Below are 15,567 nucleotides of genomic sequence, written 5' to 3'. Positions count from 1 at the left end.
ATACCAGAGCCTTTAGTTTATGCAGCTGAGTATGTACTTGGACTCTCTTTTTCAGGAGATCCAGGGCAGCCTGGACCACCTGGAGAAAAAGGCCGCCCAGGAAGGTGCATAGATGGTCCCAGGGGAGACCCAGGACTTCCAGGATTAAATGGATTGAAAGGGCAAGAAGGTAGGAGTAGGGCCTTGAAACCAGTCACGAGCCGGGCAGGTGACATGGGCCTCCTGCTCTGAACTTTGCAGCTTAACATGGGAACTGTCCAGCAACAAGTCCTGACCACTGTTTAGGGAGAAATGTTATTTCAAAATTATAAACCTTGCTGTCAAGGATTTGATGCACATGGCAGTGTGTACCATCTATAGAGGAAGTTAATATAGTGAGTTGGTTTGTGCCTTTATGCAAGAAGGTGTGAACACTGAAGATAGATTAGATAGAGAGATATATAGAGAGACAGAGAGAGAGGAAGATAGGTGTGTATTTACATATATTTATATACTTATAATCTCTCAGAAAACATTTTACCTTTAATATTACATAAGTATAGTACAGTATCAATTTATCCTTATTATTAAAATAGAGTAAATGTAGAGCAAAGATACCAGTTTAAAAAATATAAACTAAAATATGTAGCTGATTGCTTTATACATGACTTGAAAGAAAGGACATGAAAATAAATCTAAATGATGGAGGCTAGATGTTCCAGACAATGGGAAACTTACTCTGTCATTTGGATCCTCTCAACCAGACCTAGTGAACTCTTTAGAATTCAGTTAATGTCTGCAGGCTATCACACTGCTTATATGTTCACAAATAAATTTTTGGCCAAGACCTTAATTGTTATAGCAGTGCAATTATTGTTTCCAGAAACATCCAGAGGCTTATCTCCAAGTGAGTGGCTCTGTATGTCTTCTGCAGGTTAAAGACTGAGCCACAGTCAAAAAGTATAGTGCCAGAATGTGCCTGCAGGATTAGGGAATGGATATAAATACCACACTTTCATTACTGCATGAGTCATTGAAAACAGAGACTGTAAAAGCCAGAAGGGATCTCAAAAATTTTACGGACAGGGACATTGAATAAATAAATAAATACAGAGAGAGAGAGAGAGAGAGAGAGATAGAAAATGTGCAGTTTACCCAAAATCACACAGTTAAATATCTACAGCCGTAAAATATTTCTGGAGTTGGTGGGGAAAGCACTTGTGTGTTAATTCATTTATCCATTTGTCCATTTATCCATATATAGGCAGAAGAGGTGAAACAGGGCCAAAGGGAGACCCAGGGATTCCAGGCTTGGATAGGTCAGGATTTCCTGGAGCACCTGGACCACCAGGAATGCCGGGTCATCAAGGCGAGATGGGACCACCTGGTCAAAAAGGATATCCAGGAAACCCAGGATTTGTAGGGCCACCAGGTATCCTTTTTTGTGTTTTAATTTTTCTTCTTATGTCTTCTTCCACATTTTCCCCTGAAGGTGGCTCTGTAAACTGTACGGAGGTGTAGGCTTTTGACTCTATGCTTTTCTTTCAGTTAGTATGGGGTGGTGGGGGATGATGACACTTCACGATTACCCAGGATGTGGCTATTTTTGCTCTGTAAGCCTTTTTATATACTATAATACTACTATAATATGTTTGCTAGTATTTTGTTGAGAATTTTTGCATTTATATTCACAAGGGATATTGGTCTGTAGTTTTCTTTTCTTGTGACGTCTTTGTCTGGTTTTGGTATCCAGGTAATACCAGCCCTATGGACAAGCTGGGAAATGTTTCCTCCCCTTGTATTTTCTGGAAGAGTTTGTGAAGAATGGATATTTTTTAAACATTTGGTAGAATTTACCAGGGAAATCATTTGGTAGAATTCATCATTTGTTTGTGGGAAGTCTCTAAATTACAAATTTAGTCTCTTTACTTATTGTATGTATCTTCAGGCTTTCTATTTCTTCTTGAGTCAGTTTTGGTTATCTGTGTTTCTCTAGGAATTTGTCCCTTTGGTCTAAGTCATCTAATTTGTTACTATGGACTTTTTCATAATATTCCTTTATAATCCTTTTTTATTTCATGGCTATTTTTATAGTTTACATGTTTGGGAAGAATATTCTACCAATTTCCTCATAACATGAGGACCTCACTGATCTTCCCTCCAGAGAAGAGCCCAGAACAACTTAATCAGCAAATTCTCCTTTCATTCATATTACTGAGCTACTTTCATGTGCCAGCACTATTCTAGGCTCTAGGGACACATCAGTGGACAAGTCTCCCCTGCCCATAGTGGAGGAAAATACACTTAAAAACCAAGCTCCACATGAGACAAGTGCTATGAAGAAAATAAAATAAAGGGATATATATATAGAAAGTGGGAGGGTAGAATGCTCCAAAACTTTAACATATTCTCATCTCATCTAGTCTCACATAAATGTGACTTGCTACCAGTGACATCCACATAGATGGGGTAAAAAAAGGCCATTTACTGATTCATCTCCCAGACAAATACAGTTATTTTCCTATTTACAGAAACCATTCTTTCAACTCCCAGTCTCACTTTCCAAGTATAATTTATTTTATTTTATGGAATATTTCGCTTCTCTCATTCTGTACAACATGTGCTGCTGGGTGTTAATTTGTTTCCACAGGTGAAAATGGAGCGGTCGGGATGGTGGGCTATCCCGGAGCCACTGGCCCCCCGGGGCCACCTGGGAACCCAGGGATCCCAGGGCACAGGGGTAGGTGACGGAGTCTTTCCCGCTATCAGGAGGCATCAACAGTGTCCATTTATTTAGCAGCAAAATAAGTTACATTTCATTCTTTGGGGAAAAAATAGTTCTGAGAGAACAAGGTATTTTATTTTGCTGTTTTCTGTATCCTTTTCCCATCTAAATGGAATCCCGTTTTCTCCCTGAAGACTGATACCACTACCCTTATGTGGCTGCCTGTTTGGGCAAACTGTCAAGTTCTCAGCACTGTTAGCCCTTTTTGTTTGTTTGTTTTGTTCTGTTTTATTGATATCACTGTTAACTTTCGCATCCCTATGAACCAAGGACCTGATGTTGTTACTCCTGTCTGTTAGGTAGCCCTGGAATTCCAGGAGTAAAGGGCAACAGAGGACACCCAGGAGCAAAAGGGGACCCAGGAGACAAAGGGAATCCAGGGCCTTCTCAAATAACCCATTTAAAGGGGGACAAAGGAGAACCAGGTCTAAAAGGTAAAGAATTTCTTACATTTAGAATCAGAACACCAGGCTGGGCACAGTGGTTCACACCTGTAATCCCAGCACTTTGGGAGATTGATCGCTTGAGGCCAGGAGTGCTAGGCTAGCCTGGGCAACAGAGTGAGACAATGGTCTCTAAAAAAAAAAAAAAAAGAAAAGAAAAGAAAAGAAACTTCTCCAGCTGAAATTGAAACCTCTACCCCAAATTCAACTTTATTCTGTTAACTACCAGGATGTGTTTTTTCTGATTATCATATAGTCAATACAAAACCAGATTTTAAGAAGGCCTCCCTTGCAGTCTTCTTGACCAAATTTAATCCCAAGTAACTTTAGAAAAACAGAGAAATACTGGGTAAAATGTTACCTCTGTAGACTTTCATAGCAGGGAAGGAATACAAGAAAAATGTGTTTGCAATTGCAAAACCATATCAAGCTTTGAGAAATTTGCAATGAATTTTGAGAAATGAGATTGGAATCCACAAATATTTATATCCTTGCCACTTAAGGATTTGTAGTCTGAGTGAAGATTTGCTTTAAAAATTCTGTACAGGGTGCTGTAGACCATGTTAGAAAGACTAACTGGAAAGTAAGAAAGGAAAAGCTTTTTGAGTAGTTCCCATTTAACCTGGTGTTGAAGACATAGTTTAGTTCTGGTGCAGACAGAGGATAGCAATGAAAAATAAAAGAATATGAATTTTATAAAACTCTTCTGGAAGTGGTCTAAGCCAAGATATGAAAAAGAAAATACACAGATTTCCAGTCCCTATAAACTGTCTGCACAGACACCACCTCACTAGACTATTCTAGGTTATTTAAGCAGGGTTAGAAACATTTTGAAAAAAAATATGCACAGTATATCTATGCCTATCTAAGGCAAAAATGTGGCTCTCACAGTGAATACTAATTTACAATTAAAAGAATTCCTTTTGTAAACTATAGAGGGACACATGCTATTTCTATGCTTCTAACAAAATTCTTTTACTCACCCAAAATACAGTATGTATCGAGGCTGCTCTATATGTTTTCTTTTGGCTTTTCAAATGCATAGCCAAGGAGGACAGATTGAACCAAACAAAAAGAGAGAGATAGAGAGACCGAGACAGAGAGAGCAAGAGCACATATTATCTAGGCCTCTCTAATTTCAGTATGTTCCATTTTAGTTAAATCTGAATTTCGGACATAACGATTTTCACTGCAAATGTGGAAGAGATATTGAGTGTCCAAATAAGCACAGTCATTGTCCTGACCTGAAGGAGTCTGCATGGGAAACTTAGGCATATATAAAGATAATGAATAACACAAGGTGCAAATTAGTACTGTTACGTTATTTAACAAAGACCTATGTAGCACTTACCACTTGGAGGAACTGTTGTAAGTTTTACAAAATATTGACTCATTTAGCCCTTACAACAACTCTAGGAGTAGGTCCTGTTGTTGCTATCATCCCATTCTACAGATGGGGAATAGAGAGGTCAAGTTACTTACTCCATGTCGCTGTGATAGGAAGTAGCAATGGACCTCACACTGATGTGGTTGGTCCCAAAGCCCACACTCGGCCTTGTCACTGTGCTGCTGGGTCCCACTGACGGTGAGTCCTGTGGGAGCTGAGGGAAGCGGAAAACATAGTGACTAGGAGAGTCAGAGTCCATGAAAGAGAACTTAAATTATGAATAGGATTCAGATAAGCAAATAAAACTCTTGGCTTAAAATCTTTCCAAGGCTCCCTTTGCTTTAAGAATTCAAACTTCTTAGACTGGCATACAAGTTTCTTCACCACTTGGCCTTTGCTTAGCTCTCCAGCCACATCACATGTAGGTACTCAACAATCATTACTCAGTACCTGTGAACTAGCATTTTACTATGTTTTGAATACGGAGGTGAACAAAGCAGACTTAGTCTCCTAATCACGATGAAACTTACAATTTGGTGGGCGGGGGAGACATTAATGCATCTGTACACATTTTCTATGTAGGCCAGTTAGTAAATATCTTAGGCTTTGTGGATCACCTATGGCCTCTGTTGCATATTCTTCTTTGTGTTTTGTTTTGTTTTTATAACCCTTTAAAAATGTGAAAACCATCCTTAGCTCTCAAGCCATACAAAACCTAGCCAGATTGGGCCCAAAGGCTGTATTTTGCCAATCCCGAAAAAACTGAAGCAAATCAACATGCTAAACGATGTCTATTTTTAAATTGTGATAAATGACTTAAATGGAAAAAACAAAGGTTGCGAAACAAAACAATCTAATCTCTGACACTCATTACTCCTCTGCACATGCTCTTTTCCTGACTGGGAATCCTGCCCCATTCCATGCCTTCTCCACCCAGTTAGCTCTCACTTGGTCAGCAAGACTGAGCTCAAAAATATCCCTTCTTCCAGAAATTCTTCCCTGGAGCATATTGTGCCCAGCTCTATTGCAGAACCCATCTCACTGGACAGTAGCTGTTTACTTGGCTGTCTCCCCAGTTAAACACTGGAAAGTTGGAGAAAGAGGACTTGATTTATTTATATCTTCAGTTCTCAGCACAAGACCTGTCTATTAATTAGATACTTAATCCATATGTGCATGAATGAATAGGAATATAAGCAGGAAAACAATGAAAGGAAGTGAGTCTGCTTGAGAAAAGGCACAAAGCCAGGCTGCAAGCAGATGGTAGAATGCTTCATGCAGCCGGAGGAGTTTGTAATTTACTCTGTAGGTAATAGATATTTGATAGAGATTTATGAGCAGGAGAAAAATATGATCAAAATCCTGTTTTAGGGAGAGTAGAATGATGTCCTTGATTTTTATGAGCTTTCCAGCCATACAGAACTGGATTCAAATCCCAGTGTTATAGCTGATTGACAGTGTGACTTTGGGTAAGACCTTTGACTTAACTAATACTTAATAAATGTTAGTTTTAATACATGGATGGAGAAAGGAATAGTCTAGATGAGAACAGGGCAGTAGATAGTGCTGTCTTTACTATATAAAAAACAAAGAGGTATTTAGGCTGCTACTTCTTAAAATGTTTTAAAGAGTAAATATTATGAAAATTGCTAGTATTCACTGAGGACTAACTTATGCCAGGCACTGTGCTAATGCTTTGCACATATAATCTGATTTAAGCCTCTTCTTAAAAAGACAGAAGCCAACATCTGCCCGTGCTCTTAACAGATATGCTACGCTGTCTTACAATCATATCCCATCAGTTTAAACCAGGATGTAGATGAGTCTGATAAAATTCTAACCTGTATTTTTACTACCCGGTTTTTAACTTTAGGATTTACAGGATATCCAGGTGAGAAAGGAAACAGAGGCATTCCAGGGTTGCCAGGTTTAAAAGGCCTCAAAGGACTACATGGGACACCAGGACCACCAGGTATAGCTGATTCTTGAATAAAAATATCATGTCTCAAGTTTTCCTAGATCTAAAAAATAAATATTAAACTAAAAATGAAGGTGCTTATAGTAGGCATGTATTAACTAAAAAATATTAACTTACACATAGTTCCCCTTTTGTCCTCAATATTTTATTCTGGAATTGCTGGTATGTATTATAAATTATAATTTACCACAATATCACATGTCAGAGACAAAAATTAGATAATGCTTTAGACGTTTTCAGATTTGCCTCTCTCTTTTTGTACGCAAGTTATTGAGTTTGCAAAATAATTTTTTAAATAATTAAAGTAGCCCACTATTCTCCATCACTACTTCAGTAACAAAATATGGCAATAAAACTTCAACATGCAGTTGAAAATATATTAATATATGGTCACAGGAGCCTAATCTTTCCTGCTGGGGTTGGTCCTATGATGATTTTGATGTCTGAAATCCAGGCCTGCCGACAGGAATCTACCTTTCTCTAGTTTTACATGTTCTGAATCCCCACTTCCCTCCTTATCTGAAGGCAAAAGGGAAGCTAAACAAGTACCTGAACCAGCTGGTCTGGCTGTTCTGGATTCATTCATTTATGCAAGCAACAAATATTTACTGAGCATATACTGTGCCTAGCACCTATGCAGGGTATATGACTATTTATTTGTTCTCAAGGCCCCAGAGGAGATCTGGGCAGTATTGGGAGTCCTGGAGAACCAGGACCACGTGGCATGCCAGGAAGCGTGGGGAACATGGGTGTACCAGGTAATGTATCAGGTCCTCTTATGAGCTTCTACAAGCTCATGATGGGGTCGCAATTTTAGATATTCTGTGTTGTATGTTGTTTTAGTTTTCCACTTGGTAGAAAGTTTATGTAAAACAACTAGATTTGCTTTTAGGCAAATGTACTGTGTGCATCTAGAATATGAGTAAGAACAAAATAAATATTGATGCTATATAAGAATTATCCATTGTAACTACCAGATGCATTTGTGATTCTGAAAAACCAACTTCTTGAGAGAAGGGTGGTTTACACAAAGATCAAAAGTGGAACACTTCAAGATCCCCAAGTTTACTTATTTTACCTGCTTTTTTCCCCTAATTTCAGGTTCTAAAGGAAAAAGAGGAACTTTGGGATTCCCGGGACAAGCTGGAAGACCAGGCCTCCCAGGTATTCACGGTCTCCAAGGAGATAAGGGAGAGCCAGGTTATTCAGAAGGTACAAGGCCAGGACCACCAGGACAAACGGTATATATAGGCCACTGAAATATTCATGTTTTGGTGGTACATTAAGCACCTTGAAATAACAAGTATCCAGATTCAATATGGGCAGAGAAAATGGAAACGATTATTGTACTTTCAGGCAGTTATTTGGATTTTTTAATCCTATCTCCACGACTGAGGATGCCTGACTATCACACAGATGTCCACTTCTGAAAGCCTCTTTCAGCCACCAAGAAATTTCTCACACTGTCCCTGCAATTTACGTGTGCTGCCAGAAGGGGGCAGTGACACTTTAACAGGGCAGTGAGTTTTTTCCTTGTGATACAAAGTGGCCAGTCTCTGGTATGGACTCTTCCCACACAGACTTAGAAAAATAAATTTCCAAATTTTATAATCAAAAACACTTGTCTCATTAAGACATAACAAAGATACAAAATGAAATAACTTTAGAGCATCATTAGAAAGGGAACAAATTTTGAAGATAAATACATTTATCTTTCTTAAATGTTTTAGAACTTTAAGTATTTTCATTCCATCTCATAAAATATTTTTATCTTGTTTCAGTGTTCTTGGTGTTTATGCTCTGTCAAGTTGAGGTTAGATGTTAAAGCCCTTGCTAGTGTATTATATGAAGCATCAACCAAATGTTTCAGTGGGACTTGGTTGCCTTTTTAGGTGTATTTTTTTCCAGCCTTTCTGTGTACAGCAGTTACACTAAAAGCCAAAAATAGACCACTAGAGAATAATTAATAGAAATTCCTGTAAGCAGAGGTTGTTAACCTGGGATTCCATGGACCCCTAGCAAAATCTACAGGATCCCAAGAAACTCACCAACCTCTTGAAATTAAATGCAAAATATTTGAAAGTGTTTTTGTAGAGGAGAGTCTATATTTTCCACCAGATTTTCAAGAGTATATGACCCCAAAACATAAAAATTATTACTTAGGGAACCTTCTCCCTCTCTTTTGAGCCAATAAAATATCACCTTTCTAAAGATTTTCACCAACTATGTCCTCCAGTAGTAATTGCTAAAACAAGAAAGAAAAAATTGTAGACACCACACAGACACAAGAAAGTAACCATGTATTACTTGAAGTACAGACAAATTCCTTTTCTCTTTATATTTAGATTAAGTTCTCAGAAACTTAAGAGTCTCAGGAAGAGATTCTTTCCACTGAGATATTTTCTTGATGAGGAATCCTAGTTGAGTTAATTCACATCTAGTTTAATTAATAGTTTCATTTAGATTTTGGGTTTTCATAGGCAACCACCAGAAGAAATTTTTAGAACTGTGCATTGAACAAATCAGAGTAAGAGTCTATTTTATACTGTAAGAGTGTATTTTAATTGGCTACAGTAGAAATTTTCTAAGTCTCCGTCAAACCCATATGTTCTGGTTTATCATAAAACTGAAGTACAGATTTAATAAATATTAAATCATTGAAAGTTTTTTTAACATGTGATTGACACACATTTATCTGGATGCATGGTATTTGTAGGACACATATTCATTTAGTCTATGTCTCTCTTACCCCCAGTTAGTCATCAAAATTTGTAATTATATCTCTATGTCATTGTTTAATGCCTATCTCCCTACTGTCTCTGAAGCTCCATGAAGGCAGGGGCTGTATATATCCTATATCTGTAAATGTTGGTCATCACATCCTGGTAAGAGCTAGCTTCATGGGTATGCAACTTGTGCAGTCACAGAGGTCCCATGCTAAGAAGGACCCCATGCCTGGTTTAATGCTTTGCTGTTCCCATCTTGAAATTCTTAAAAAATATTTTAAAAGGGAACCATATTTTCATTTTGTGCAGGGCCCCACGAGCCACATAGCCAGCGTATTCCCAGCTCCTCTCATGGTGCTGGCAGATAGCAGACACTAAGTAGGAATCGATGAATGAATGAATGAATGAATGAAGTTTATACTTAATTCTAATTGCATATCTTGCTTATATGAGAATTTTAAAGGTCTCTGACTAAATTTAAGGGGGAACCAGGATTGCCAGGTGAGATGGGAAAGAAAGGAGAAAGAGGGCCACCTGGCCCACCTGGACATTCGGGGCCTGCTGGACCTGAGGGAGCCCCTGGAAGTCCCGGAAGTCCTGGCCACCCAGGTGAGCCTTGGCTTTACAGTCCTGAAAGCTGAAAGCATTCACTGCTCATAGTAGGGCCTTCACCTCCTGGAATCATCTCAGTAAATAGAAAGCGATTTATGCTTTCATGCTGTAGTTGCTTTGATTCAACTTTGAACTTCAAATTCTAAGACACTAACAAACAGGGAATTAGTCAGGAGGAGCCTGATTTTGTGATCAGCCCACTTGGTGGACTGAAATGTCAAAACCTGCTCCCATAAAAAAAAACTTTTGAAGTACTGCCTCAACAAATTCAGCCTAAAGACATGAAATGTTGGTTCATCGCACAATTGCATGATGTTTGTATTAGTTTGCTAGAGCTTCCGTAACAAACACCACAGACTGGTGGCTTACACTGCAGACATTTATCTTCTCACAGTTCTGGAGGCAAGAAGTCCCAGGTCTGGGTATTGGCACTGTTGGTTTCTTCTGAGGCCCCTCTCCTTGGCTTGTGGCTGGTGTCACTCCCTGTGTCTTCCCTCTTGTGTCTGTGTCTCAAGCTCTTCTTATGAAGACATCACTTATATTGGACTAAGTCCCACCCTGCCGACCTCATTTTAATTTAATTTAATTACTTCTTTAACAACCCTGTCTCCAAACACAGAGACATTCTGAGGTGCTCAGAATGGACATGCTCAGTTAGGACTTCAATAAATGAATTTTGCTGGGGGCAGGGAACAAAACTCAACCTATAACCCTGTGTTCTGTACCTTTTCTTCTGACATAGTTCTGGATTAAACTTTGGCTTTCTTTCTTATTAGCTTCCTATTTGGGTTTAAGTTTTTGTATTGTTTTATTAAAAACAACTGCTGAACTATTGGGTTGCAGCTTTGGATGTTACTCAAAGATAGTGTTTAAACTTAACTGTTCAAAACATGGAAAAGGTCAATAAATTTGCGGTTAACTCACAATTAAAATAATAAATCAGATATTGAGTGGTCCATGTGGTTAGTGTGCACACACCTTTGAAAATGATTCAATGTATCTCTGCTGTGGTTCCCTGGGGAGACAGCAGCCAGGTCCAGAGCCTAGGGTGACCTGTGAAAGAGGGCTCCTTAAGGCTAGCTTGAGCGCAGGCGACTGTGAGAACTGATGATTTCGGACATTGTAATCATTTATCTTTAGGTGTTCTTTCTTCCTTCCCTCTCTCTTCATTTCTAGGAAAGCCGGGTCTTGATGGTGATTTGGGTAATAAAGGAATCAAAGGCTTCCCGGGCCTTCCAGGAATAAAAGGCCTCCCAGGTTTCATTTTTTTACTTTCTCTGTGTCCTTTTCATGAGAGAGGCACATTTCTGCTGAGGTTAGAATCCCTGTACACCTGCTGCTCTATGGAAGGTAGCTCCCAGTTACTCAATACTCAGACAAAAATGCAGAAAAGTGGGGTTAGATATTTCTATCTAATTAAACTCTCTGCCAACCTAAACATTCCAAAGTGATAATCCACATGATAGTATTAATCTGTGCATACTTTTCAATGGGAATTTAGCGTCACATAACTACAGTTCCAAAAGATTAGCACCTTTAATAAAATCCCGCAAATCTCCCTGGTATTCACATTAATCCATTGGTAGAAAATAAATCCTCTTTGTATGCCATGGTGTTTGCTGTTTTCAGGCCTTCCGGGATTCCCCGGATCTCCTGGACCAGTGGGTATGAGAGGTAGCCAAGGACACGATGGAATTCCTGGTCGGCCTGGAGAAAAGGGGGAAACAGGTACAACTTGCTCATTATCTTTGATCCACCAGTTTTGTTTTGGATGGAATCATCAGTGACATTGTAATCCTTCCCTGCTCTAAAGATTCTTCTCCGATAGAACTGATTATCTTTAACATGTTCTTGGTGTGTGATGATTAAACTTCCTTCGTATATACATAATGTAATGAAATTAGCCAAATATTAATTTACCAAGATTATCTCTTTCAGGCTTACTGGGGGTACACCCAGGCCCAAGAGGAAGCCCTGGTGCTCGAGGTAAGCAGTCCTTCCCTGACTTGATGATACACAGTTTCATATGCTTGATATATAAAATAAACTTCACCTAGTGAATTAAAGAAGTCCCAGTGGTAATATAGGATATTTACCAACTTAGTAATCAATTTAAAATGTTTAATTATTACCATCACAACAAAGGGAACTCATTAGAAACTATGATCCAATTTTGGAATTTCTTTCTATGAAATCTTTAAACATAAAAAGGATTCTTATGTATTTACTTGTTAGCATGGTTCAAATCTATCACCTCCTGAAAGGTGAGAGGTGCAATTGCTGCCTTCCCAGTGAGCATCCCGTCTGGCTGTCCTGCACACAGGAGGGATCCTTTCCCACCTTGTTGTCTTATAGGTCTGCCTCCAACTCCCAGCCCCGGTTGTGGTTCATGCTATTGTTTATTAAGGGCCACCCGGTGACTCTCTCAACATCTCAGACACAGCCATGTACTGAACACATCATTCAAAGTATAGGCAAGTGTTTTGTTTACAAGACTGTAAATCTGCATTTCTCACGTCAGTATTTTACAACACAAGCAGCTTCTTTTAACTATTTTCCATTTTGTATAGAAACCTGCCAGAAGAAAGGTCAGATTGTTTGCACCTCTTCTTGACTCCTCTCAGCCGTGGGTCCTGGGCATGGGAATGTTTCGTTAGCAAAAAAGCCTAGACCCGGTGAAGGTCTCTAGTTACTGATGCTCATGAGAACCAGCCAAGAGTAGCCGATGCTGCTAAGAGATCAGCTGGGCGGAGCTGTCTCTTGACTAAACAGCGGAAGTGTGAAAGTAGAGAAGAGCTGTTCTCTTCCACTCGTTTCTTAAGATCTAATTGTCCTTCTGGTTGAGAGCAGAGTTCCTGTGTCTCCCAGTCCCTCCTCCCCTTAAGCACAAAGGCTTTTCCTGTTCCACAATCTGCTTTTAGAATTGTCAAAAGCAGACTAGCTGCTGTTCAAGTTCCTAGGCTAGGCTTGCAGTTTAACCATTTGGAATGGGAACACTAGCTTTCAATAGGAAATAAAATGTGATATAAAAAATGCTCATATCTTAGTTAATAAAGCCTCAAAAATACCAAATAGTCTAATTATGTAGGTAAATGATTATGCACCTCAATCCCTCCAGGGTAACTAAATATGGAGAAGAGTTCATTGAGACTTGGAAGGTATGAATCCTTTAAATGAGTTTATTCTCCCAAATCCTAAAAAGAAATCATATTGCAGAGCAAACAATCATTTTGGTGAACATGGAATGGATAACCCAAGACATGGTGGGGCTTCAGGTCACTGTCATACAAAAACAGCATTACAGATCTTGGAGTGAGCTGAAGTCATCTGAACACTTTCTTTTAAAAGCATAAATTACGGGCATTAAAAAGCTAAAAAAATATGTGAATAGACAAACAGCTAGATAGTCAATATTCATCAATTTTATTTTCATCATCACCCTAAGTGTTTACTACATAGTAACTTCCCAAGCCCTTCCCTGAGCCATCAACCTCGTTCTCACTTCTCCCTGTCCTTCCTCACTTCTGCCTCCTATTTTCATGCCGTTTACTCTTTCTAGAATAACACAGAGATGGGAGAGAGAAGGGAGAGATTGTTTTCAATTCCTACAACATTTTTCATTCATGAGTGTCAAAGTACAGTTTCTTGAAGTTTTTTTTAGATAAAAAATATTAGTATTAAGTTATGATCTTTTGGGGGTTTTCTTTGATAAATCCAAACTTTCTGCCACATTTGTCCCTCCCAGACTAGTGTTCCTGTTATGGGAGAGAATTAACCAGAGGACAGAATAAGGGTTGCAATTTTGTTGCTTCTTTGTCTGGGTTTAACTAGATCACACTTCAAATGCACACATCAGTGCTATGCAATTTAGCTTTTTATGCTCTATTGAATTATCAGCGACTAAATAATGTTGTTGTATTTAAAGTTCATCAGATAATAATGATAGTGGTTTACATTTATAGAACACAGACCATGCTTTTCAGTCTGTATGTTATCTCACTTGATCTTTGTAGAACTGAAAGAGGATAGGCATTACCTTCACTTTTAAAATAAGAAAACCAAGACTTAAAATAGTAACTGAATCTGAAGTGACTTTGCCAAGATCAGATGGCTAGTTGGAGGCAGACTGAGTCTCAACTCAGTTTTTTAGACCTGTATTTCATTTACTAGCCTCTTTTTAAAATATATATATTGAGTCTTAATACTTTTAAGTAAAGGTGGCTACCTTATTAAAGATAACCACAAACTGTAACTCCAACTATAGGGACATTAAAGAAACTTACTGAACCTTCTTCTTCGCAGGAGCCAAAGGAGACATGGGAGTCCCAGGCTTGCCCGGCCCCCCCGGCAGGAAAGGGCCAGTGGGAGATGTGGGGCCTCCAGGGCCCACTGGCATCGAAGGACTCCCAGGGGCGCCAGGGTTGCCCGGTGCAGTCATCCCTGGCCAAAAAGGAAATCGAGGTCTGCCAGGCTCAAGAGGAAACCCAGGTAGAGGGCTTACTTCTAAATAATATAAAAGAATGAAAATCATGTTTGACCTCAGAAGTTCTCAACCTCCTCCTCACGCTACCTCCTTCCTTCTTTTTTCCCTCTGATTTTCTCCATTCCTCCCACACCCAGCTGCTCCCACAGAGAGTGCAGTAACTCTGGTGTTGAGACACGGGGCCTGTCTGAGAGATTAGTAGTCACCAGATTAACAAGCCTAAAAGACAGATTTGCATCCATGCAACCTGCATTTACCCAGCTCCCACTCTGCATCGGGAAGCAGGCTGGGCTCTGGGCAGTGGGCACAGCCCTGCTCTGACAGACCCTTATCAGAGAGAAGCAGTTCCCGCTTGCACCAGGTGCTTCTCTGGCCTCACCTCACTCTGGCTTTACCACAATCCTGTCACATGCCCCAAGGGAAGGGGATGAATGTTCTCGGTAATGATAAGGTGCAGGGTTTGTACTTGGTTAGATAGAAAGAATCACTGATAGAAACTTCTACGCTCCCTTACGAACAATACTGACAGGCTTTTTGTGAATTCAGGTGAGCCAGGTCCTCCTGGACCTCCGGGGAGTCACGTAAAAGGCATAAAAGGAGAAAAAGGGTTTATGGGCCAGCCTGGCCAAAAAGGTCTACCTGGAACTGTAGGAGACATAGGGCTACCAGGTCATCCGGTGAGTATGGAAAATTATTGACTTATTATAATTGTTCTAATATTGCATATTGTTAATATAATAATATTGATTTAATATTATATATGCAAGAATATTATACTCTTATAAACCAGATGTACCTGGAGGCAGCAAAAATTTACAATTTTTGATTCATCTGTGCAGTGTGCTTGAAGAGTTCAGAAGGGTCAGGAAGTCAGAGTCTTACGAGTTAGAAAGATCTGGCCTCTCAGAGGCCTCTAAAACTTTGGTCTAGGTGGGACTCACCTCTACAGCATTCCTGACCCTTGCTTGTTTAGGATCTTAACAATTCCAGTGATAGAATCATTGTAAATGATGGTGTCATTTTTCCCCTCCATTAACATGTTTTCAAAGTTATCTGTACCATCCTGTAAAGGTCTACTTATTTTCTCCCCACCACATACCTTCCAATGTTTCTAAATAGCTGCCATTTATTTCCAGTTATTTTCTTCCTGGATAAATATAAAATTCAGTTTAAC

At 39.3% G+C, this 15,567-nt stretch overlaps 1 protein-coding gene across 1 annotated transcript in view; it reads left to right on the top strand.

Annotated features, from left to right (window-relative positions):
• The window catches only part of COL4A3 (collagen type IV alpha 3 chain), a 102,862-nt gene that overhangs the window by 75,144 nt on the left and 12,151 nt on the right, over positions 1-15,567 (top strand). The window contains exons 31-43 of the mRNA XM_069474076.1: positions 56-169; positions 1,244-1,411; positions 2,630-2,719; positions 3,064-3,198; positions 6,468-6,566; positions 7,241-7,330; positions 7,674-7,813; positions 9,781-9,907; positions 11,087-11,167; positions 11,540-11,638; positions 11,849-11,896; positions 14,213-14,398; positions 14,940-15,070. Coding sequence (XP_069330177.1) covers positions 56-169; positions 1,244-1,411; positions 2,630-2,719; positions 3,064-3,198; positions 6,468-6,566; positions 7,241-7,330; positions 7,674-7,813; positions 9,781-9,907; positions 11,087-11,167; positions 11,540-11,638; positions 11,849-11,896; positions 14,213-14,398; positions 14,940-15,070 — 1,508 coding nt within the window. The remainder of the gene's footprint in view (positions 1-55; positions 170-1,243; positions 1,412-2,629; positions 2,720-3,063; positions 3,199-6,467; positions 6,567-7,240; positions 7,331-7,673; positions 7,814-9,780; positions 9,908-11,086; positions 11,168-11,539; positions 11,639-11,848; positions 11,897-14,212; positions 14,399-14,939; positions 15,071-15,567) is intronic.

The sequence above is a fragment of the Eulemur rufifrons genome, chromosome 1 (genome assembly GCF_041146395.1).
Source record: "Eulemur rufifrons isolate Redbay chromosome 1, OSU_ERuf_1, whole genome shotgun sequence".
Taxonomy (NCBI): Eukaryota; Metazoa; Chordata; class Mammalia; order Primates; family Lemuridae; genus Eulemur; species Eulemur rufifrons.
The sequence above is the reverse complement of the archived record's forward strand: the minus strand, read 5'-3'. Positions and strand labels throughout refer to the sequence as shown.